Source organism: Peromyscus californicus, unplaced genomic scaffold (genome assembly GCF_007827085.1).
Source record: "Peromyscus californicus insignis strain IS unplaced genomic scaffold, ASM782708v3 Scaffold_126__1_contigs__length_123124, whole genome shotgun sequence".
Classification (NCBI taxonomy): Eukaryota; Metazoa; Chordata; class Mammalia; order Rodentia; family Cricetidae; genus Peromyscus; species Peromyscus californicus.
In genome coordinates, this window is record NW_026294409.1 from 49,630 (window position 1) to 68,974 (window position 19,345).

Here is a 19,345-nt window from a genome sequence, read left to right on the forward strand (position 1 = left end):
CCCCAGCCGGGCCCCTGATTGACAGCAGCACCTCAGAACGGATAAAGAAAACTCTCGGGACCCTCTGGGGGGCGGGGCCGAGGGCCGGGGGCGGGGCCTGGGGTCCCGGGACTGTCAGTCAGGACCCTGTCGATGACGTCACCCCCCAGCCGGGCCCCTGATTGACAGCAGCACCTCAGAACGGATAAAGAAAGCTCTCGGGACCCTCCGGGGGGCGGGGCTGAGGGCCGGGGGCGGGGCCGGCCGTCCCGGGACTGTCCATCAGGACACTGTCGATGACGTCACCCCCCAGCCGGGCCCCTGATTGACAGCAGCACCTCAGAACGGATAAAGAAAACTCTCGGGACCCTCCGGGGGGCGGGGCTGAGGGCCGGGGGCTGAACTTCCACTTCCTGTCCATAATTCCCAGTTCCTGTCCACTTCCGCTCTGTAATTTCCATTTCTTGTCCATAATTTCCACTTCCCGTCCCCGATTCCCCACTTCCCGTCCCCGGTTCCCCACTTCCCGTCCCCGGTTCCCCACTTCCCGTCCCCGGATCCCCACTTCCCGTCCCCGACTCCCCACTTCCCGTCCCCGACTCCCCACTTCCCGTCCCCGGTTCCCCACTTCCCGTCCCCGGTTCCCCGCTTCCTGTCCCCGGTTCCCCACTTCCCGTCCCCGATTCCCCACTTCCCGTCCCCGGTTCCCCACTTCCCGTCCCCGACTCCCCACTTCCCGTCCCCGACTCCCCACTTCCCGTCCCCGGTTCCCCACTTCCCGTCCCCGGTTCCCCACTTCCCGTCCCCGGTTCCCCACTTCCCGTCCCCGACTCCCCACTTCCCGTCCCCGGTTCCCCACTTCCCGTCCCCGGTTCCCCACTTCCCGTCCCCGACTCCCCACTTCCCGTCCCCGGTTCCCCACTTCCCGTCCCCGGTTCCCCACTTCCCGTCCCCGATTCCCCGCTTCCCGTCCCCGATTCCCCGCTTCCCGTCCCCGATTCCCCGCTTCCCGTCCCCGGTTCCCCACTTCCCGTCCCCGGTTCCCCACTTCCCGTCCCCGATTCCCCGCTTCCTGTCCGTAACCCCCGCTTCCCCCCCCCCCCCGCAGCCCCGACCCCCGGGCGGCCATCTTGCCCGACGGCTCGCTCGCCCTGGCGCCCGGCGGCCATGACACCATCAACGGCGGCCATGACAGTCACCGCGGCGGCCATGACACCCGGGGCGGCGGCCATGACACCCGGGACGGCGGCGGCCATGACAGTCACCGCGGCGGCCATGACGCCATCCACGGCGGCGGCCATGACACCTGGGACAGTCGCCACGGCGGCCATGACGCCCAATATGGCGGCCATGACGCCCCCCCCCCCGGGGCAGCCAAGTCACCCGCATCGGCGGCCATGACACTTGGGTTGGGGGCCACGACACCCCCCGCGTGGTGGTGGCTGCCGGACGGGACCGCGGTGGCGGCGGCGGCGTCGGGGTCTGCAGGGTCCGCGGGGCCCGGGGGGGTCGCGACCCCGGGTGTGGGTGGACGCGCGCGGGGCGCTGACGCTGCGGGGGGCGGCGCCCGGGGACTCCGGGGTCTACCATTGCGGGGCCGCGGGGCGGGGCGGGCGCGGGGGCGCCTACCTGCGGGTGCGCTGAGGCCGCCGCCCCACTTCCTGCCCACTTCCTGTCTGTAATTTCCACTTCCTGTCAACTTCCTATCTGTAATTTTTTCCACTTCCTGTCCCTGAACTTCCACTTCGGGTCCCTAAATTCCCACTTCCTGTCCCTAAACTTCCACTTCCTGTCCACTTCCTCTCCGTAATTTCCACTTCCTGTCCCTGAACTTCCACTTCGGGTCCCTAAATTCCCACTTCCTGTCCCTAAACTTCCACTTCCTGTCCACTTCCTCTCCGTAATTTCCACTTCCTGTCCCCGAACTTCCACTTCGGGTCCCTAAATTCCCACTTCCTGTCCCTAAACTTCCACTTCCTGTCCACTTCCTCTCCGTAATTTCCACTTCCTGTCCCCGAACTTCCACTTCGGGTCCCTAAATTCCCACTTCCTGTCCCTGAACTTCCACTTCCTGTCCACTTCCTCTCTGTAATTTCCACTTCCTGTCCCCGAACTTCCACTTCGGGTCCCTAAATTCCCACTTCCTGTCCCTAAACTTCCACTTCCTGTCCACTTCCTCTCCGTAATTTCCACTTCCTGTCCCCGAACTTCCACTTCGGGTCCCTAAATTCCCACTTCCTGTCCCTGAACTTCCACTTCCGGTCCACTTCCTCTCCGTAATTTCCACTTCCTGTCCCCGAACTTCCACTTCGGGTCCCTCAATTCCCACTTCCTGTCCCTGAACCTCCACTTCCGGTCCACTTCCTCTCCGTAATTTCCACTTCCTGTCCCCGAACTTCCACTTCGGGTCCCTCAATTCCCACTTCCTGTCCCCAAGTTCCTGCTTCCCGTCCCTGACCTTCAACTTCCTGTCCCAAAATTCCCACTTCCTGTCAACTTCCTGTCTCTAACTTCTACTTCCTGTCCGTGACTTCCACTTCCTGTCCCCATGAGGATGAGGTCGCGGGAGAGACGGCGGGGGGCCGAGAGTCCCGGCATGCAAACGCGCTCATTAGCATATGCAAAACAGCCGGGGACACGCTGGGGGGATCTCTGTGCCCAGCGACGTATGCAAATGCCCTCATTAGCATATGCAAATGCTCCCCGGGACCTCACGCGGGGACCTTGGTGCCCAGCGGGGCATGCAAACGGCCTCATTAGCATAGGATTAGCATATTCATGAGGTCGTGAGGACCCGGTCGTGGGAGAGACGGCGGGGCCTGGAGTCCGATATGCAAATGGCCTCATTAGCATATGCAAATGGCCGCCATCCTCGGCCACTAGCGAAGCAGGGTCCTTACTGGGGCCGATTAGCATAGGATTTGCATATTCATGAGGTCGTGAGGACCCGGTCGGGGGAGAGACGGCGGGGGCCTGGAGCCCGATATGCAAACGGCCTCATTAGCATATGCAAATGCTCCCCGGAACCTCACGCGGGGATCTCGGTGCCCAGCGGGGCATGCAAATGGCCTCATTAGCATAGGATTAGCATATTCATGAGGCCGTGAGGACCCGGTCGTGGGAGAGACGGCGGGGCCTAGAGCCCGATATGCAAACGGCCTCATTAGCATATGCAAATGGGGCCGTCCTTAGCGCGGAGCCTATGACGGGCCGATTAGCATAAAATTAGCATCTTCTCCAGGATCCGGCCCCAGCAGAGACTCCAGCGTGGAGATTTGAATATGCAAATGAGGTCGCCGGGGGTTATGCAAATGCGCCCCTCGGCCCCCAGGGCGGGGCTGCGCGGCGGTCATTTGCATATCGGAGCCTATGACGGGCCGATTAGCATAAAATTAGCATCTTCTCCAGGACCGGGTCCCAGCAGAGACTCCAGCGTGGAGATTTGAATATGCAAATGAGGTCGCCGGGGGCTATGCAAATGCGCCCCTCGGCCCCCAGGGCGGGGCTGGGCGGCGGTCATTTGCATATCGGGGTCCGTGCTGCGGCCGATTAGCATAAAATTAGCATATCCGTCAGGACGAGGCCCCAGCAGAGGGTTGGGCGGAGGCGGGCCGCATGCAAACGACCTCATTAGCATATGCAAATGGGGCCCTTCCCCCCCCAGGAGCGGCGGCGATTTGCATAACAGCGCCTGCGTCGGGCCCGATTAGCATAAAATTAGCATATCCGTCAGGACGAGGCCCCAGCAATGACCTGGGGGTTGATTTGAATATGCAAATGACCTCATTAGCATAGGCCGCACGGGCTCCGGGGCGTGAGCGGGCGACGTCACCGCCCGCCCTCATTAGCATATGCCAGCGAGTTCATTAGCATATGCAAATGCGGGTGCTGGGGACTCGGTACCAGGCGGGACCCGGGGACGAAGAAACACGGTTTATTGACTGACGGGCGAGCAGGCCCCGCCCCCCAGGCCCGGGTGGGCGGGGCGGGATGTGGGCGGGGCCGGAGGTCGGCGGCCCCGAGGGCACTTCCTGTCGGGAGGAGGTCGCGGGGTCGCCCTGACGTCGTCGTCGTCGTCACACGGGGGCGGAGTCTGCGGTGGGGGCGGGGCCTCGTCAGGGGCCGGAAGTCCCGCCCCTCGGCCTGCCCCCGCCCACCCGAGGGCCGGAAGTGGGGGGTCGGGGGACAGGAAGTGGGGGGGGGTCGGGGAACAGGAAGTGGGGGGTCAGGGGAACCGGAAGTGGGGACGGGGGGAACAGGAAGTGGGGGTCGGGGGAACAGGAAGTGGGGGTCGGGGGAACAGGAAGTGGGGGGTCAGGGGAAGAGGAAGTTGGTTTAGGGGAAACGGAAGTGGGCTTGGGAAACCGGAAGTGGGGTCAGGGGAACCGGAAGTGGCGATGGGAAACCAGTAGTGGGGGTCGGGGAACCGGAAGTGGGGTTGGGTAACCGGAAGTGGGGGTCGGGGAACCGGAAGTGGGGTCAGGGGAACAGGAAATTGGTTTGGGAGAGCCGGAAGTGAGGGGTCAGGAAACCGGAAGTGGGATTGGGGAACAGGAAGTGGGTTTGGGGGAACAGGAAGTGGGACTGGGGAACCAAACGTGGGGTGGGGGGTAACAGGAAGTGGGGGTTGGGGACCCGGAAGCGGGGTCGGGGGTCGGGACTCACCCCCGCTTCGCCCGCGCAGGCACCCGCGCTGCAGGCCGGACCGGAAGTAGGAGGCCCCGGCGCCCAGCAGGGCCACGACGACCACGGTGACGATGGGGGACACGATGCGGGCCACGGTGCTGCCTGCGGGGGGGGGCGGGGGGGGCGGTGCTGGGTGCTCGGGACACGGGGGTGAGGGCTCGGGGTGCTGGGTGCTTGGTACAGAGTGATCAGTACTTAGTCGTTGGGGTGCTGGGCGCTCGGTACTCAGTGGTGAGGGCTGGGGTGCTGGGAGCTCAGTACAGAGTGATCAGTCCTCAGTGTGCTCAGGGTGCTGGGTGCTCGGTTCATAGTGATCAGTACTTAGTGCTCAGGGTGCTGGGTGCTCAGTACCTGGGCAAGAGGGCTGGGGTGCTGGGTACTCCGTTCATAGTGATCAGTACTTAGTGCTCAGGGTGCTGGGTGCTCAGTACTCGGTGGTGAGCGCTCAGGGTGCTGGGTGCTCAGTACTCAGTGATTAGTACTTAGTGGTTGGGGTGCTGTGTGCTCAGTACTCAGGTGCTCAGTACACAGTGGTGAGCGCTCGGGGTGCTGGGTACTGAGTACTCAGTGCTGGGTGCTCAGGGCCAGGCGCTCACCTTGGGTGCCGTCGTGGTGACTCGGTTCCTCTCGGCCTGCGGGGGGGGGGGGGGGGGGCAGGAGGGGCGGGGTCAGGTGACCTCCCGGGGTCACGGGGTCAGACAGGGTCGGGGGGGAAACCGAGTCGGGGCGGGAAGGGGCGGGGCCCGGGGTCCAGGAAGCGGCGGGTGACGGACACCGCCGGGCCCCGCCCCCGCGTGACTCACCGGAAGCCCCGCCCCCCCGCGGCCGGGCTGCGCCCCGGGGTCGCCTTCGCCTCCGATTCCTGTCGGGGGAGGAAGTGGGGGGCGGGGCTGAGGGCGGGGCCGGGGGCTGTCAATCACTCACGGGGTCGCAGGGATTTGCATAAATTATAGCGGTTCCCACGGAGCCAGACCCCCGATTTGCATAGATTTGCATAAATTATAATAATTCTCGTTTTTTCGGCCCAGACTTGCATAAATTATAACGAATCTCGCTGTTTTCGGGCCGGACTTGCATAAATTTACATAAATTATAATGATTCACATTGTTTTGGCCCCGATTTGCATATATTTGCATAAATTATAATAATTCTTGTTGTTTTCGGGCAGGACTTGCATAAATCTGCATAAATTATAACGAGTCTCGTTGTTTTCGGCCCGGACTTGCATAAATTTGCATAAATTATAATGATTCTCGTTGTTTTGGTCCCGATCTGAATATATTTGCATAAATTATAATGATTCTCGATGTTTTCGGCCCGGACTTGCATAAATTTACATAAATTATAACGGTTCGCGTTGTTTCCCCGGCCCGGACTTGCATAAATTTACATAAATTATAACGGTTCGCGTTGTTTTCGGGCCGGACTTGCATAAATTTGCATAAATTATAACGGTTCGCGTTGTTTTCGGCCCGGACTTGCATAAATTTACATAAATTATAACGGTTCGCGTTGTTTTCGGCCCGGACTTGCATAAATTTACATAAATTATAACGGTTCGCGTTGTTTTCGGGCCGGACTTGCATAAATTTACATAAATTATAACGGTTCGCGTTGTTTTCGGGCCGGACTTGCATAAATTTGCATAAATTATAATGATTCTCGTTTTCGGCCCCAATCTGCGTAAATTTGCATAAATTATAATAATTCTCGTTGTTTTCGGGCCGGACTTGCATAAATTTGCATGAATTATAATAATTATCATTGTTTCCGGCCCCGATTTGCGTAAATTTGCATAAATTTTAATGATTCTCATTGTTTTCGGGCAGGACTTGCATATATTTGCATAAATTATGATTCTCGTTGTTTTCGGGCAGGACTTGCATGAATTTGCATGAATTATAATAATTCTCATTGTTTCCGGCCCCGATTTGCGTAAATTTGCATAAATCATAATAATTCTCGTTGTTTCGGGCCGGATTTGCATAGATTTGCATAAATTATAATGATCCCCATGGGCCAAAGCCCTGGATTTGCATAGATTTGAATACCCCATAATCTATGCGCGTCCGCCGCGATGCGCGTTTTCATAAATCTGCATGGGCGACCGTGGTCCCCGCTGGCGGGGGGGGGGGACCCTGATTTGCATGAATTTGCATGAACCGGCCCGTTCTTACCGCTTTTGACGCTCGTCTGCATAAAATTTGCATAAATCGCACTTTCTACCGCGCCCGGCAGCAAATTTGCATATCTCCCCGCCCAACATTTGCATACATTTAAATACGATCGACGCCCGGCCGAGGCCCCCAAACCCGTGCGCGCCTGATTTGCATAAATTTACATACGTCCCACGGACAGACCGGGACGTTCCCTGGGGGCGATTTGCATAAATTTGCATCTCAGGAAGGGCCCGCCGCTGATTTGCATGCATTTGAATACATGACGTCACTCGCAGGGAAATTTGCATAGCCCCGCCCACCCGCCCGGCTGAAATCCCCCCCCCCGGGGTAGATTTGCGTGCATTTGCATAAATTTGCATTTTCTGAGCCCGGGGCCTCTTTCCCCCCTCATTTGCATACGTTTGCGGGCTCCGCCCCCTGCCGCCCACCCGGGCCTCATTTGCATACATTTGCATACGTTTGCGCGCCCGCGTCCTCCACGGGCGGGCGGGGAGGTGGACTGAGTCCGGGCCCCAGCACTCACCTCCGAAGCCGCCGCCGTGGTCGTCGTAGTCGTGGTGGGGGCGGGGCTGGGGGCGGGGCCGCGGCGGAGGGCGGGGCTGAGGCGGGGGGCGGGGCCGCGGCGGCGGGTAGACTTCTGCGGGGTCAGAGCACACGCGGGTGCTTACGGAGCGGTAACTCGGTACTGGGAGCCGACTCGGCGAGGACTGAGCCCTCAGCACCCTGGGGACTGAGCTACGAGCACCCAGCATAAAAAACTATCCTGGCTGCAACCCTGGCGAGGACTGAGCCCTCAGCACCCTGCAGACTGAGCTTCCAGCACCCCAGAGAATAAAGTATCATGGGAGCGACCCCGGCGAGGACTGAGTCCTGAGCACCCTGGGGACTGAGCTACAAGCACCCATTGGACTGAGCTTCCAGCACCCAGCATAAAAAAAATGTGGGAGTGACCCCCGCGAGGACTGAGCCCTCAGCACCCTGGGGACTGAGCTACCAGGACTCTGTGGACTGAGCTACAAGCACCCACACCCAGTGGACTGAGCTTCCAGCACCCAGTGGACTGAGCCACAAGCACCCAGTGGACTGAGCTTCCAGCACCCCACAGAATGCACTATCAGGGGAGCGACCCCGGCGAGGACTGAGCCCTCAGCACCCTGCGGACTGAGCCTCGAGCACCCGACTCACCTCCGCCGTGGGGGTCGGGGGCTGCCGGGTCCTGCGGGAGCTTCGGGTAGAGGCCTGGGGGGGGAGGGTCGGCGGGGGGGGGCCGGGGGGACTGAGCGCTCAGCACCCGCGCAGGCCCCCGGGGCAGCGAAGGGACCAGAGGGACTGAGCGGCCAGCACCGCAGCAACCGAGCAACGAGCACCTTAACCCAGCAACCAAGCGACCGGCACCTCCCCCACCCCAAAAACAACCGAGCGACAAGCACCTCACCTCAGCAACCGAGCGACCAGCACCTCCCTCACCCAATAAGTAAGCATCAAGCACCTCCCTCACCCCTCACCCCAGCAACCGAGTAACAAGCACCTCCCTCACCCCAGGAACCGAGCGACAAGCACCTCCTCACCTCAGCAACAACCGAGCAACAAGCACCTCCCTCACCACAACAACCGAGCGACAAGCACCTCCCTCACCCAATAACTAAGCAGCAACCGAGTAACAAGCACCTCCCTCACCCCAGCAAACAACCGAGCGACAAGCACCTCCCTCACCCAATAACTAAGCAACAAGCACCTCCCTCACCACAGCAACCGAGCAACAAGCACCTCCCCCACCCCCAAAAAAAACCGAGCATCAAGTACCTCGACCCAGCAACCGAGCAACAAGTACCTCCCTCACCCAATAACTAAGCATCAAGCACCTCCTCCCTCATCCCAACAACCGAGCGACCAGCACCTCCCTCTCCCCAACCACCCAGCCACCAGCACCCCCCCCCACCCGCGGGGCCCCCCCCGCCTCCCCCCCGCGCCCGTCCCTCCCGGGGGGGGGGGGGGTCCCTGACGTCACTCACCCCCGCTGGGCTTCGAGGTGGGTTCTGGGGAAGACGGGGGGAAAAAAATAAAAATAACAACCGAGCACTAAGCACCCAGGACGCACGTTTTTTTTTTCTGAGTCCCGGGGGGGGGGGGGGGGGTACTCAGCACCGCCGGGTACTGACTCACCGGGGTCGTCCAGGGCGTCGGCGAGGTCGAAGTCCCCGTCGCCGGCTGCGGGGGGGGGGGGGAGAAAGTCCGGGCGGGGTGACGTCACCGCCGACTGGCACCATCCCCACCCCCCAAGCCCCGCCGACAACCGGAAAAACCAGAAACACCAGCCCGGGGCGTCCCGGGTGGGGGGGGGGGGAGGGGGGGGCCGCCCCGCCAGAATAAAAGTCCCCGGACCCGCCCGCCCCGGACCCGGACCCGGACCCGGGCGCGACTTTTTTATTTTTTTTAAATTTTTTTTGAAATTTTGAAATTTTGAAATTTTGCAAATTTTGAAATTTTTCGAATTTTCAATTTTTTTTTTTTTTTTTGGGAAATTCCGAATGTCCGGCCCGGGTTCGAGAGGTTTTTTTTTTTCCCCCCCACGTCGGGATTTGGGGGGGCGGGGCTTCTCGGACCCGCGTCCGCCCGTCCGTCCCCCGAGTCGGTTCGGGGTTCGATTCTATTTTTTTTTCTTGGACGTGGAGGCCGCGGAATTTCAATTTTTAATATTTTTGTTCTTTTTTTTTTTCGGATTTTCATCACGTTTGTTTTTTTAAATTCAAATTTTGGGTTTTTTTTTTCTGAATTTTCGTTTTCGATTTTTTTTTTCTGAAATTCTCAAATTCTAATTTTGTGTTTCCGTCTCGTTTTCTTTTTTTTTAAATTCAAATTTTTGTTTTTTCTGGATTTTGGTTTCGATTTTTTTTTTTTTTAATTCTCAGATTCTAATTTTCTTTCTCAGATTTTCATTATTTTATTTTATTTTTTTTTTTGGGAAAAAATTCTCCTTCCGTCCCGCGGACTCGGCGTCGCGGGTTTCGGATTTTCGTTTCTTTTCCTTTTTTTTCTAATTTTAAAAATTCGGATTTCGTCCCCGAGTCCGCTGAGTCCCCGCGGGCTTCTTTTTTATTTTTTAATTTGACTCTCGCTGTTTCAGGAATTCGAATTTCCTGAAGGTCGCGCGGATTTCTTTTCGGGTGTCGCTCTGTTTATTTTTTATTTTTTAAAATTTTTTTTTTCTAATTTTTCGATTTAAAAAGAAAAAAACCCGGCCGGATTTTAGTTTCAATTCAATCTAAATTTAATTTTTAATTTTAATTTTAATTCAATTCAAATTTGATTTTTTTGATTCTAATGTTTCCGAATTTCGGTTTTAAAAAATAAAAAATTTTACGATTTAAAGAAAAAAAATTTTTTCCGATTTAAAAAAAATAAATAAATTTCTCCGATTTGAAATAAAAAAAAACCAAAAAAAATTTCCAACAACAGAATCAAAATTTTTAATTTTGAAAAATTTCGGAATTTCCAAATTTCATTTTGGGTTTTTTTTTTCTCTCCCTCCCGCCCCGCCCCCCCGCGACCCCCCGCGACCCCCCACCCGGCCCGTGACGTCACCGGTGACGTCACCGCCCCCCCTCCACCACCACCCCCCCCCCCCCCCCCCCGGTCCCCCCAGCGCGCGCCTGGGTGGGAAAACTCCGGGCTCAGGGTGCTGGGTGCTCAGTCCTCCTCCCCCCCCCACCAGCCTTCCCCCCCCCCCCCCCCCGTCCCGACTCACCCCGCGCCCCCGCCAGCAGCACCCAAAGCAGCAGCAGCAGCACCGGCGGCGCCCGCGGGGTCGTCATCCTCCTGGGTGCTGGGTGCTCAGTCCCCCCCGCTGGGCGCCGACGGCGGCGGCGGCGGCGGCTGCTCCCGAGGCCCCCGGGTTGGGACACTGAGGCTCCGTGGGAAAGTCCGCGCGCGGGGGGTGGGGTGGGGGGGGCGGGGCCGCCCGCGGGGTGCTGGGGACTGAGTACTCCGACCGGCTGGGCCGGGCGTGTTAGGACCCGACGGGAATGTCCCAGGGTGCAGTGGGCGGGGCGGGGGGGGGGGACGCCGGGGTGGGGACGCCAGGGCGGCGGCGGGACGGAGGGACTGAGCACCCAGCACCTGACTGAGCACCAGGCACCGGGACTGAGCACCAGGACTGAGCACCGGGACTGAGCACCGGGACTGAGCACCGGGACTGAGCACCAGGCACCGGGACTGAGCACAGGGACTGAGCACCAGGCACTGGGACTGAGCACCAGGCACCAGGACTGAGCACCGGGGACTGAGCACCAGGACTGAGCACCGGGACTGACCACCAGGGACTGAGCACCAGGCACCGGGACTGAGCACCGGGACTGAGCACCGGGACTGAGCACCAGGCACCAGGACTGAGCACCAGGCACCGGGACTGAGCACCAGGCACCGGGACTGAGCACCGGGCACCAGGACTGAGCACCGGGACTGAGCACCAGGCACCGGGACTGAGCACCGGGACTGAGCACCAGGCACCGGGACTGAGCACCGGGACTGAGCACCGGGACTGAGCACCAGGCACCGGGACTGAGCACCGGGACTGAGCACCAGGCACCGGGACTGAGCACCAGGACTGAGCACCAGGCACCGGGACTGAGCACCAGGACTGAGCACCGGGACTGAGCACCGGGACTGAGCACCAGGACTGAGCACTAGGACTGAGCACCGGGACTGAGCACCGGGACTGAGCACCAGGCACCAGGACTGAGCACCAGGCACCGGGACTGAGCACCGGGACTGAGCACCGGGACTGAGCACCGGGACTGAGCACCAGGACTGAGCACTAGGACCGAGCACCGGGACTGAGCACCGGGACTGAGCACCGGGACTGAGCACCAGGCACCAGGACTGAGCACCAGGCACCGGGACTGAGCACCGGGACTGAGCACCGGGACTGAGCACCGGGACTGAGCACCAGGACTGAGCACTAGGACCGAGCACCGGGACTGAGCACCGGGACTGAGCACCGGGACTGAGCACCAGGCACCGGGACTGACCACCAGGCACCGGGACTGAGCACCGGGACTGAGCACCGGGACTGAGCACCGGGACTGAGCACCAGGCACCGGGACTGAGCACCAGGCACCAGGACTGAGCACCGGGACTGAGCACTGGGACTGAGCACCGGGACTGAGCACCGGGACTGAGCACCAGGACTGAGCACCGGGACTGAGCACCGGGACTGAGCACCGGGACTGAGCACCGGGACTGAGCACCAGGCACCGGGACTGAGCACCAGGCACCAGGATCTGAGCACCGGGACTGAGCACCGGGACTGAGCACCGGGACTGAGCACCAGGACTGAGCACCGGGACTGAGCACCAGGCACCGGGACTGAGCACCGGGACTGAGCACAGGGACTGAGCACCGGGACTGAGCACCAGGCACCGGGACTGAGCACCAGGACTGAGCACCGGGACTGAGCACCAGGACAGAGCACCGGGACTGAGCACCGGGACTGAGCACCAGGATCTGAGCACCGGGACTGAGCACCAGGACTGAGCACCAGGCACCGGGGACTGAGCACCAGGACTGAGCACCAGGACTGAGCACCGGGACTGAGCACCAGGCACCAGGACTGAGCACCGGGACTGAGCACCGGGACTGAGCACCGGGACTGAGCACCGGGACTGAGCACCAGGACTGAGCACCGGGACTGAGCACCCAGGCACCGGGGACTGAGCACCGGGACTGAGCACAGGGACTGAGCACCGGGATCTGAGCACCAGGCACCGGGACTGAGCACCGGGACTGAGCACCGGGACTGAGCACCAGGACAGAGCACCGGGACTGAGCACCGGGGACTGAGCACCAGGACTGAGCACCGGGACTGAGCACCAGGACTGAGCACCAGGCACCGGGACTCGAGCACCAGGACTGAGCACCAGGACTGAGCACCGGGACTGAGCACCAGGCACCAGGGACTGAGCACCGGGACTGAGCACCGGGACTGAGCACCGGGACTGAGCACCGGGACTGAGCACCAGGCACCGGGACTGAGCACCGGGACTGAGCACCAGGCACCGGGACTGAGCACCAGGACTGAGCACCAGGATTGAGCACCGGGACTGAGCACCGGGACTGAGCACCAGGACTGAGCACCAGGACTGAGCACCAGGCACCGGGACTGAGCACGAGGACTGAGCACCGGGACTGAGCACCAGGACTGAGCACCAGGCACCGGGACTGAGCACCAGGACTGAGCACCGGGACTGAGCACCGGGACTGAGCACCAGGACTGAGCACTAGGACTGAGCACCGGGACTGAGCACCAGGACTGAGCACCGGGACTGAGCACCAGGCACCGGGACTGAGCACCGGGACTGAGCACCAGGCACCGGGACTGAGCACCGGGACTGAGCACCGGGACTGAGCACCAGGCACCAGGACTGAGCACCAGGACTGAGCACCGGGACTGAGCACCGGGACTGAGCACCAGGACTGAGCACCAGGACTGAGCACCAGGCACCGGGACTGAGCACCAGGCACCGGGACTGAGCACCAGGGACTGAGCACCAGGCACCGGGACTGAGCACGAGGACTGAGCACCGGGACTGAGCACCGGGACTGAGCACCGGGACTGAGCACCGGGACTGAGCACCAGGACTGAGCACCGGGACTGAGCACAGGGACTGAGCACCAGGCACCGGGACTGAGCACGAGGACTGAGCACCGGGACTGAGCACCGGGACTGAGCACCGGGACTGAGCACCAGGCACCGGGACTGAGCACCGGGACTGAGCACCGGGACTGAGCACCGGGACTGAGCACCAGGCACCGGGACTGAGCACCGGGACTGAGCACCGGGACTGAGCACCGGGACTGAGCACCAGGACTGAGCACCAGGACTGAGCACCGGGACTGAGCACCGGGACTGAGCACCAGGACTGAGCACCAGGCACAGGGACTGAGCACCGGGACTGAGCACCAGGTACCGGGACTGAGCGCACCGGGACTGAGCACCAAGACTGAGCACCGGGAGGCACCGGGACTGAGCACCAGGCACCAGGACTGAGCACCAGGACTGAGCACCAGGCACCGGGACTGAGCACCAGGACTGAGCACCAGGACTGAGCACCAGGACTGAGCACCAGGACTGAGCACCAGGACTGAGCGCCGGGACTGAGCACCGGGACTGAGCACCGGGACTGAGCACCGGGACTGAGCACCAGGACTGAGCACCAGGACTGAGCACCAGGCACCGGGACTGAGCACCAGGACTGAGCACCAGGCACAGGGACTGAGCACCGGGACTGAGCACCAGGCACCGGGACTGAGCACCGGGACTGAGCACCGGGACTGAGCACCAGGCACCGGGACTGAGCACCAGGACTGAGCACCGGGACTGAGCACCGGGACTGAGCACCGGGACTGAGCACCGAGACTGAGCACCGGGACTGAGCACAGGGACTGAGCACCAGGACTGAGCACAGAGCACCGGGACTGAGCAAGCACCGGGACTGAGCACCTGAGCACCAGGACTGAGCACCAGGCAGACTGAGCCGGGACTGAGCACCGGGACTGAGCACCGGGACTGAGCACCGGGACTGAGCACCAGGACTGGCACCGGGACTGAGCACCAGGCACAGGGACTGAGCACCGGGACTGAGCACCAGGTACCGGGAGGACTGAGCGCCGGGACTGAGCGCCGGGACTGAGCACCAAGACTGAGCACCAGGCACCGGGACTGAGCACCAGGACTGAGCGCCGGGACTGAGCACCAGGACTGAGCACCAGGCACCGGGACTGAGCACCGGGACTGAGCACCAGGCACCGGGACTGAGCACCGGGACTGAGCACCGGGACTGAGCACCAGGCACCGGGACTGAGCACCAGGACTGAGCACCGGGACTGAGCACCGGGACTGAGCACCGGGACTGAGCACCGACCGGGACTGAGCACCGGGACTGAGCACCAGGACTGAGCACCAAGCACCGGGACTGAGCACCGGGACTGAGCACCGGGACTGAGCACCGGGACTGAGCACCAGGCACCGGGACTGAGCACCAGGACTGAGCACCAGGACTGAGCACCGGGACTGAGCACCAGGACTGAGCACCAGGCACCGGGACTGAGCACCAGGCACCAGGACTGAGCACCGGGACTGAGCACCGGGACTGAGCACCAGGACTGAGCACCAGGACTGAGCACCGGGACTGAGCACCGGGACTGAGCACCGGGACTGAGCACCAGGCACCGGGACTGAGCACCAGGACTGAGCACCGGGCACCGGGACTGAGCACCGGGACTGAGCACCGGGACTGAGCACCGGGACTGAGCACCAGGACACCAGGACTGAGCACCGGGACTGAGCACCGGGACTGAGAGCACCGGGACTGAGCACCGGGACTGAGCACCACTGAGCACCGGGACTGAGCACCGGGACTGAGCACCGGGACTGAGCACCAGGACTGAGCACCGGGACTGAGCACCGGGACTGAGCACACAGGGACTGAGGGACTGAGCACCAGGCACCGGGACTGAGCACCGGGACTGAGCACCGGGACTGAGCACCAGGCACCGGGACTGAGCACCAGGACTGAGCACCGGGACTGAGCACCGGGACTGAGCACCGGGACTGAGCACCGAGACTGAGCACCGGGACTGAGCACCGGGACTGAGCACCAGGACTGAGCACCAAGCACCGGGACTGAGCACCGGGACTGAGCACCGGGACTGAGCACCGGGACTGAGCACCAGGGACTGAGCACCAGGCACCGGGACTGAGCACCGGGACTGAGCACCAGGCACCGGGACTGAGCACCAGGCACCGGGACTGAGCACCGGGACTGAGCACCGGGACTGAGCACCAGGACTGAGCACCAGGACTGAGCACCAGGACTGAGCACCGGGACTGAGCACCGGGACTGAGCACCAGGCACCGGGACTGAGCACCAGGCACCGGGACTGAGCACCGGGACTGAGCACCAGGACTGAGCACCGGGACTGACCGGGACTGAGCACCAGGACTGAGCACCGGGACTGAGCACCGGGACTGAGGGACTGAGAGCACCGGGACTGAGCACCGGGACTGAGCACCGGGACTGAGCACCGGGACTGAGGGACTGAGCACCAGGACTGAGCACCGGGACTGAGCACCGGGACTGAGCACCAGGGGACTGAGCACCGGGACTGAGCACCGGGACTGAGCACCAGGACTGAGCACCAGGCACCGGGACTGAGCACCAGGACTGAGCACCGGCACTGAGCACTGAGCACCGGGACTGAGCACCGGGACTGAGCACCGGGACTGAGCACCGGGACTGAGCACCAGGACGGGACTGAGAGCACCGGGACTGAGCACCGGGACTGAGCACCAGGCACCGGGACTGAGCACCGGGACTGAGCACCGGGACTGAGCACCGGGACTGAGAGCACCGGGACTGAGCACCAGGACTGAGCACCGGGACTGAGCACCGGGACTGAGCACCAGGACTGAGCACCGAACCAGGACTGAGGGACTGAGCACCAGGACTGAGCACCGGGACTGAGCACCAGGCACCGGGACTGAGCACCGGGACTGAGCACCAGGCACCGGGACTGAGCACCACCGGGACTGAGCACCAGGCACCGGGACTGAGCACCAGGACTGAGCACCGGGACTGAGCACGGGACTGAGGGACTGAGCACCAGGACTGAGCACCAGGCACCGGGACTGAGCACCAGGCACCAGGACTGAGCACCGGGACTGAGCACCGGGACTGAGCACCAGGACTGAGCACCGGGACTGAGTACCGGGACTGAGCACCGGGACTGAGCACCAGGACTGAGCACCAGGCACCGGGACTGAGCACCAGGCACCAGGACTGAGCACCGGGACTGAGCACCGGGACTGAGCACCAGGACTGAGCACCGGGACTGAGCACCAGGACTGAGCACCGGGCACCGGGACTGAGCACCAGGACTGAGCACCGGGACTGAGCACCAGGACTGAGCACCAGGACTGAGCACCGGGACTGAGCACCGGGACTGAGCACCGGGACTGAGCACCAGGCACCGGGACTGGGCACCGGGACTGAGCACCAGGGACTGAGCACCAGGCACCGGGACTGAGCACCGGGACTGAGCACCAGGACTGAGCACCGGGACTGAGCACCGGGACTGAGCACCGGGACTGAGCACCGGGACTGAGCACCGGGACTGAGCACCGGGACTGAGCACCAGGACTGAGCGCCAGGACTGAGCACCAGGCACCGGGACTGAGCACCGGGACTGAGCACCAGGACTGAGCACCAGGCACCGGGACTGAGCACCGGGACTGAGCACCGGGACTGAGCACCGGGACTGAGCACCAGGACTGAGCACCGGGACTGAGCACCTGAGGGACTGAGCACCGGGACTGAGCACCAGGACTGAGCACCAGGCACCGGGACTGAGCACCAGGACTGAGCACCGGGACTGAGCACCGGGACTGAGCACCGGGACTGAGCACCAGGACTGAGCACCAGGCACCGGGACTGAGCACCGGGACTGACCACCAGGACTGAGCACCGGGACTGAGCACCAGGACTGAGCACCGGGACTGAGCACCGGGACTGAGCACCAGGACTGAGCACCAGGACTGAGCACCGGGACTGAGCACCGGGCACCAGGACTGAGCACCGGGACTGAGCACCGGGACTGAGCACCGGGACTGAGCACCAGGACTGAGCACCGGGACTGAGCACCGGGACTGAGCACCAGGACTGAGCACCAGGACTGAGCACCGGGACTGAGCACCAGGCACCAGGACTGAGCACCGGGACTGAGCACCGGGACTGAGCACCGGGACTGACCACCAGGACTGAGCACCGGGACTGAGCACCGGGACTGAGCACCGGGACTGAGCACCGGGACTGAGCACCAGGCACCGGGACTGAGCACCGGGACTGAGCACCAGGACTGAGCACCAGGCACCGGGACTGAGCACCGGGACTGAGCACCGGGACTGAGCACCGGGACTGAGCACCAGGACTGAGCACCGGGACTGAGCACCGGGCACCAGGACTGAGCACCGGGACTGAGCACCGGGACTGAGCACCAGGCACCGGGACTGAGCACCGGGCACCAGGACTGAGCACCAGGCACCGGGACTGAGCACCAGGGACTGAGCACCGGGACTGAGCACCGGGACTGAGCACCGGGACTGAGCACCGGGACTGAGCACCGGGACTGAGCACCAGGACTGAGCACCGGGACTGAGCACCGGGCACCAGGACTGAGCACCGGGACTGAGCACCGGGACTGAGCACCGGGACTGAGCACCAGGCACCGGGACTGAGCACCGGGACTGAGCGACCTGCCAATCAGCTGTGATGACGTCATGTTGGGGCGAAGGGGGGATGACGTCATGTGGGGGACCTGCCAATTACCTGGGATGACGTCATGTCGGGGCGATGGGGGATGACGTCATGTCGGGCCCAGGGGGCGGGGTCCGGCCACGCCCCGCCCCCGGCTGTCCATCATCCCTCGGCCCCGCCCTCTTGGGGCGACTGTGGACTTGGGGACCGGAAGTGGGCCTCGAAGCGGAAGTCCCGCCCTCCTGGGCGTGGCCTCCCCTCACGGCTGTCCGTCAGGCGCAGAGCACAGGAAGTGCGGACCGGGCACCGGAAGTCCCGCCCCCGGGCCGGGATGGACAAGCGCATCCGACTCTGTGTGTGTGCCTCGGCCCAGAACAGGAAGTGGGGGAACCGGGAACCGGAAGTCCTGCCCCCGGCCTCCCGTCCGTCACGCCAGGCCACGCCTCCGCCCTGTGATTGACAGGGAGGCCGACTCTGTGTTCCTCCACCTAGAACAGGAAGTGGGGGGACCGGGAACCGGAAGTCCTGCCCCCGACCTCCCGCCCGTCACCCCGGGCCCCGCCTCCCCGCTGTGATTGACAAGAGGCTCAAACTCTCCGTGTTCCTTGGCCCAGAACAGGAAGTGGGGGAATGGGAACCGGAAGCTCTGCCTCCGACCTCCCGTCCGTCACCCCAGGCTCCGCCTCCCCGCTGTGATTGACAGGGAAAACGAGACTCTCCGTATTCCTCGGCCCAGAACAGGAAGTGGGGGGACCGGGAACCGGAAGTCCTGCCTCCGACCTCCCGCCCGTCACCCCGGGCCCCGCCTCCGCCCAGTGATTGACAGGGAGACCCAAACGTCTTCGTCTTCCTCGTCCCAGAACAGGAAGTGGAGGGACCAGGCACCGGAAGTCCTGCCCCCGGCCTCCCGTCCGTCACGCCAGGCCCCGCCTCCCCGCTGTGATTGACAGGGAGGCCGAAGCTCCGCGTTTTTCCTTCCCGAAACAGGAAGTGGGGGTCCATGGCCCACAGGAAGCCCCGCCCTCCCGTCAGTCACCCCCCCCAGTCCACGCCCCCCGCACCGTGATTGACAGGCCGCACACACACACACACACACAGACCCCGCCTGGGGCTCAAACACCTTTTATTTATTTTACTTCCTGCCGCTTCCGGTTCTCCCGGCCCCGCCCCTTCCTGTCTGTCCCCGGGGG

General features: G+C 62.6%; 1 protein-coding gene across 3 annotated transcripts; it reads right to left on the minus strand.

The window, feature by feature from the left end:
* Positions 1-3,660: 3,660 nt before the first annotated feature.
* On the minus strand, positions 3,661-18,535 carry Xg (Xg glycoprotein (Xg blood group)). 3 transcript variants are annotated; one of them, XM_052731802.1, is made up of 5 exons: positions 10,592-10,760; positions 9,010-9,054; positions 8,859-8,882; positions 4,645-4,767; positions 3,661-4,072 (listed from the first exon to the last, which is right to left on the minus strand). In XM_052731802.1, exons 1-5 carry the CDS (start codon positions 10,656-10,658, stop codon positions 4,056-4,058), a joined length of 276 nt encoding a protein of 91 aa, XP_052587762.1. In that variant the 5' UTR covers positions 10,659-10,760; the 3' UTR covers positions 3,661-4,055. The 3 variants fall into 3 exon arrangements, 2 of the variants coding, with proteins under 2 accessions (XP_052587762.1, XP_052587773.1); XR_008216670.1 differs by lacking the exons at positions 3,661-4,072; positions 4,645-4,767; positions 10,592-10,760 and adding exons at positions 7,482-8,085; positions 18,228-18,535; XM_052731813.1 differs by lacking the exons at positions 3,661-4,072; positions 4,645-4,767 and adding an exon at positions 7,482-8,085 and having other exon boundaries at positions 10,592-10,756.
* Positions 18,536-19,345: the final 810 nt, after the last annotated feature.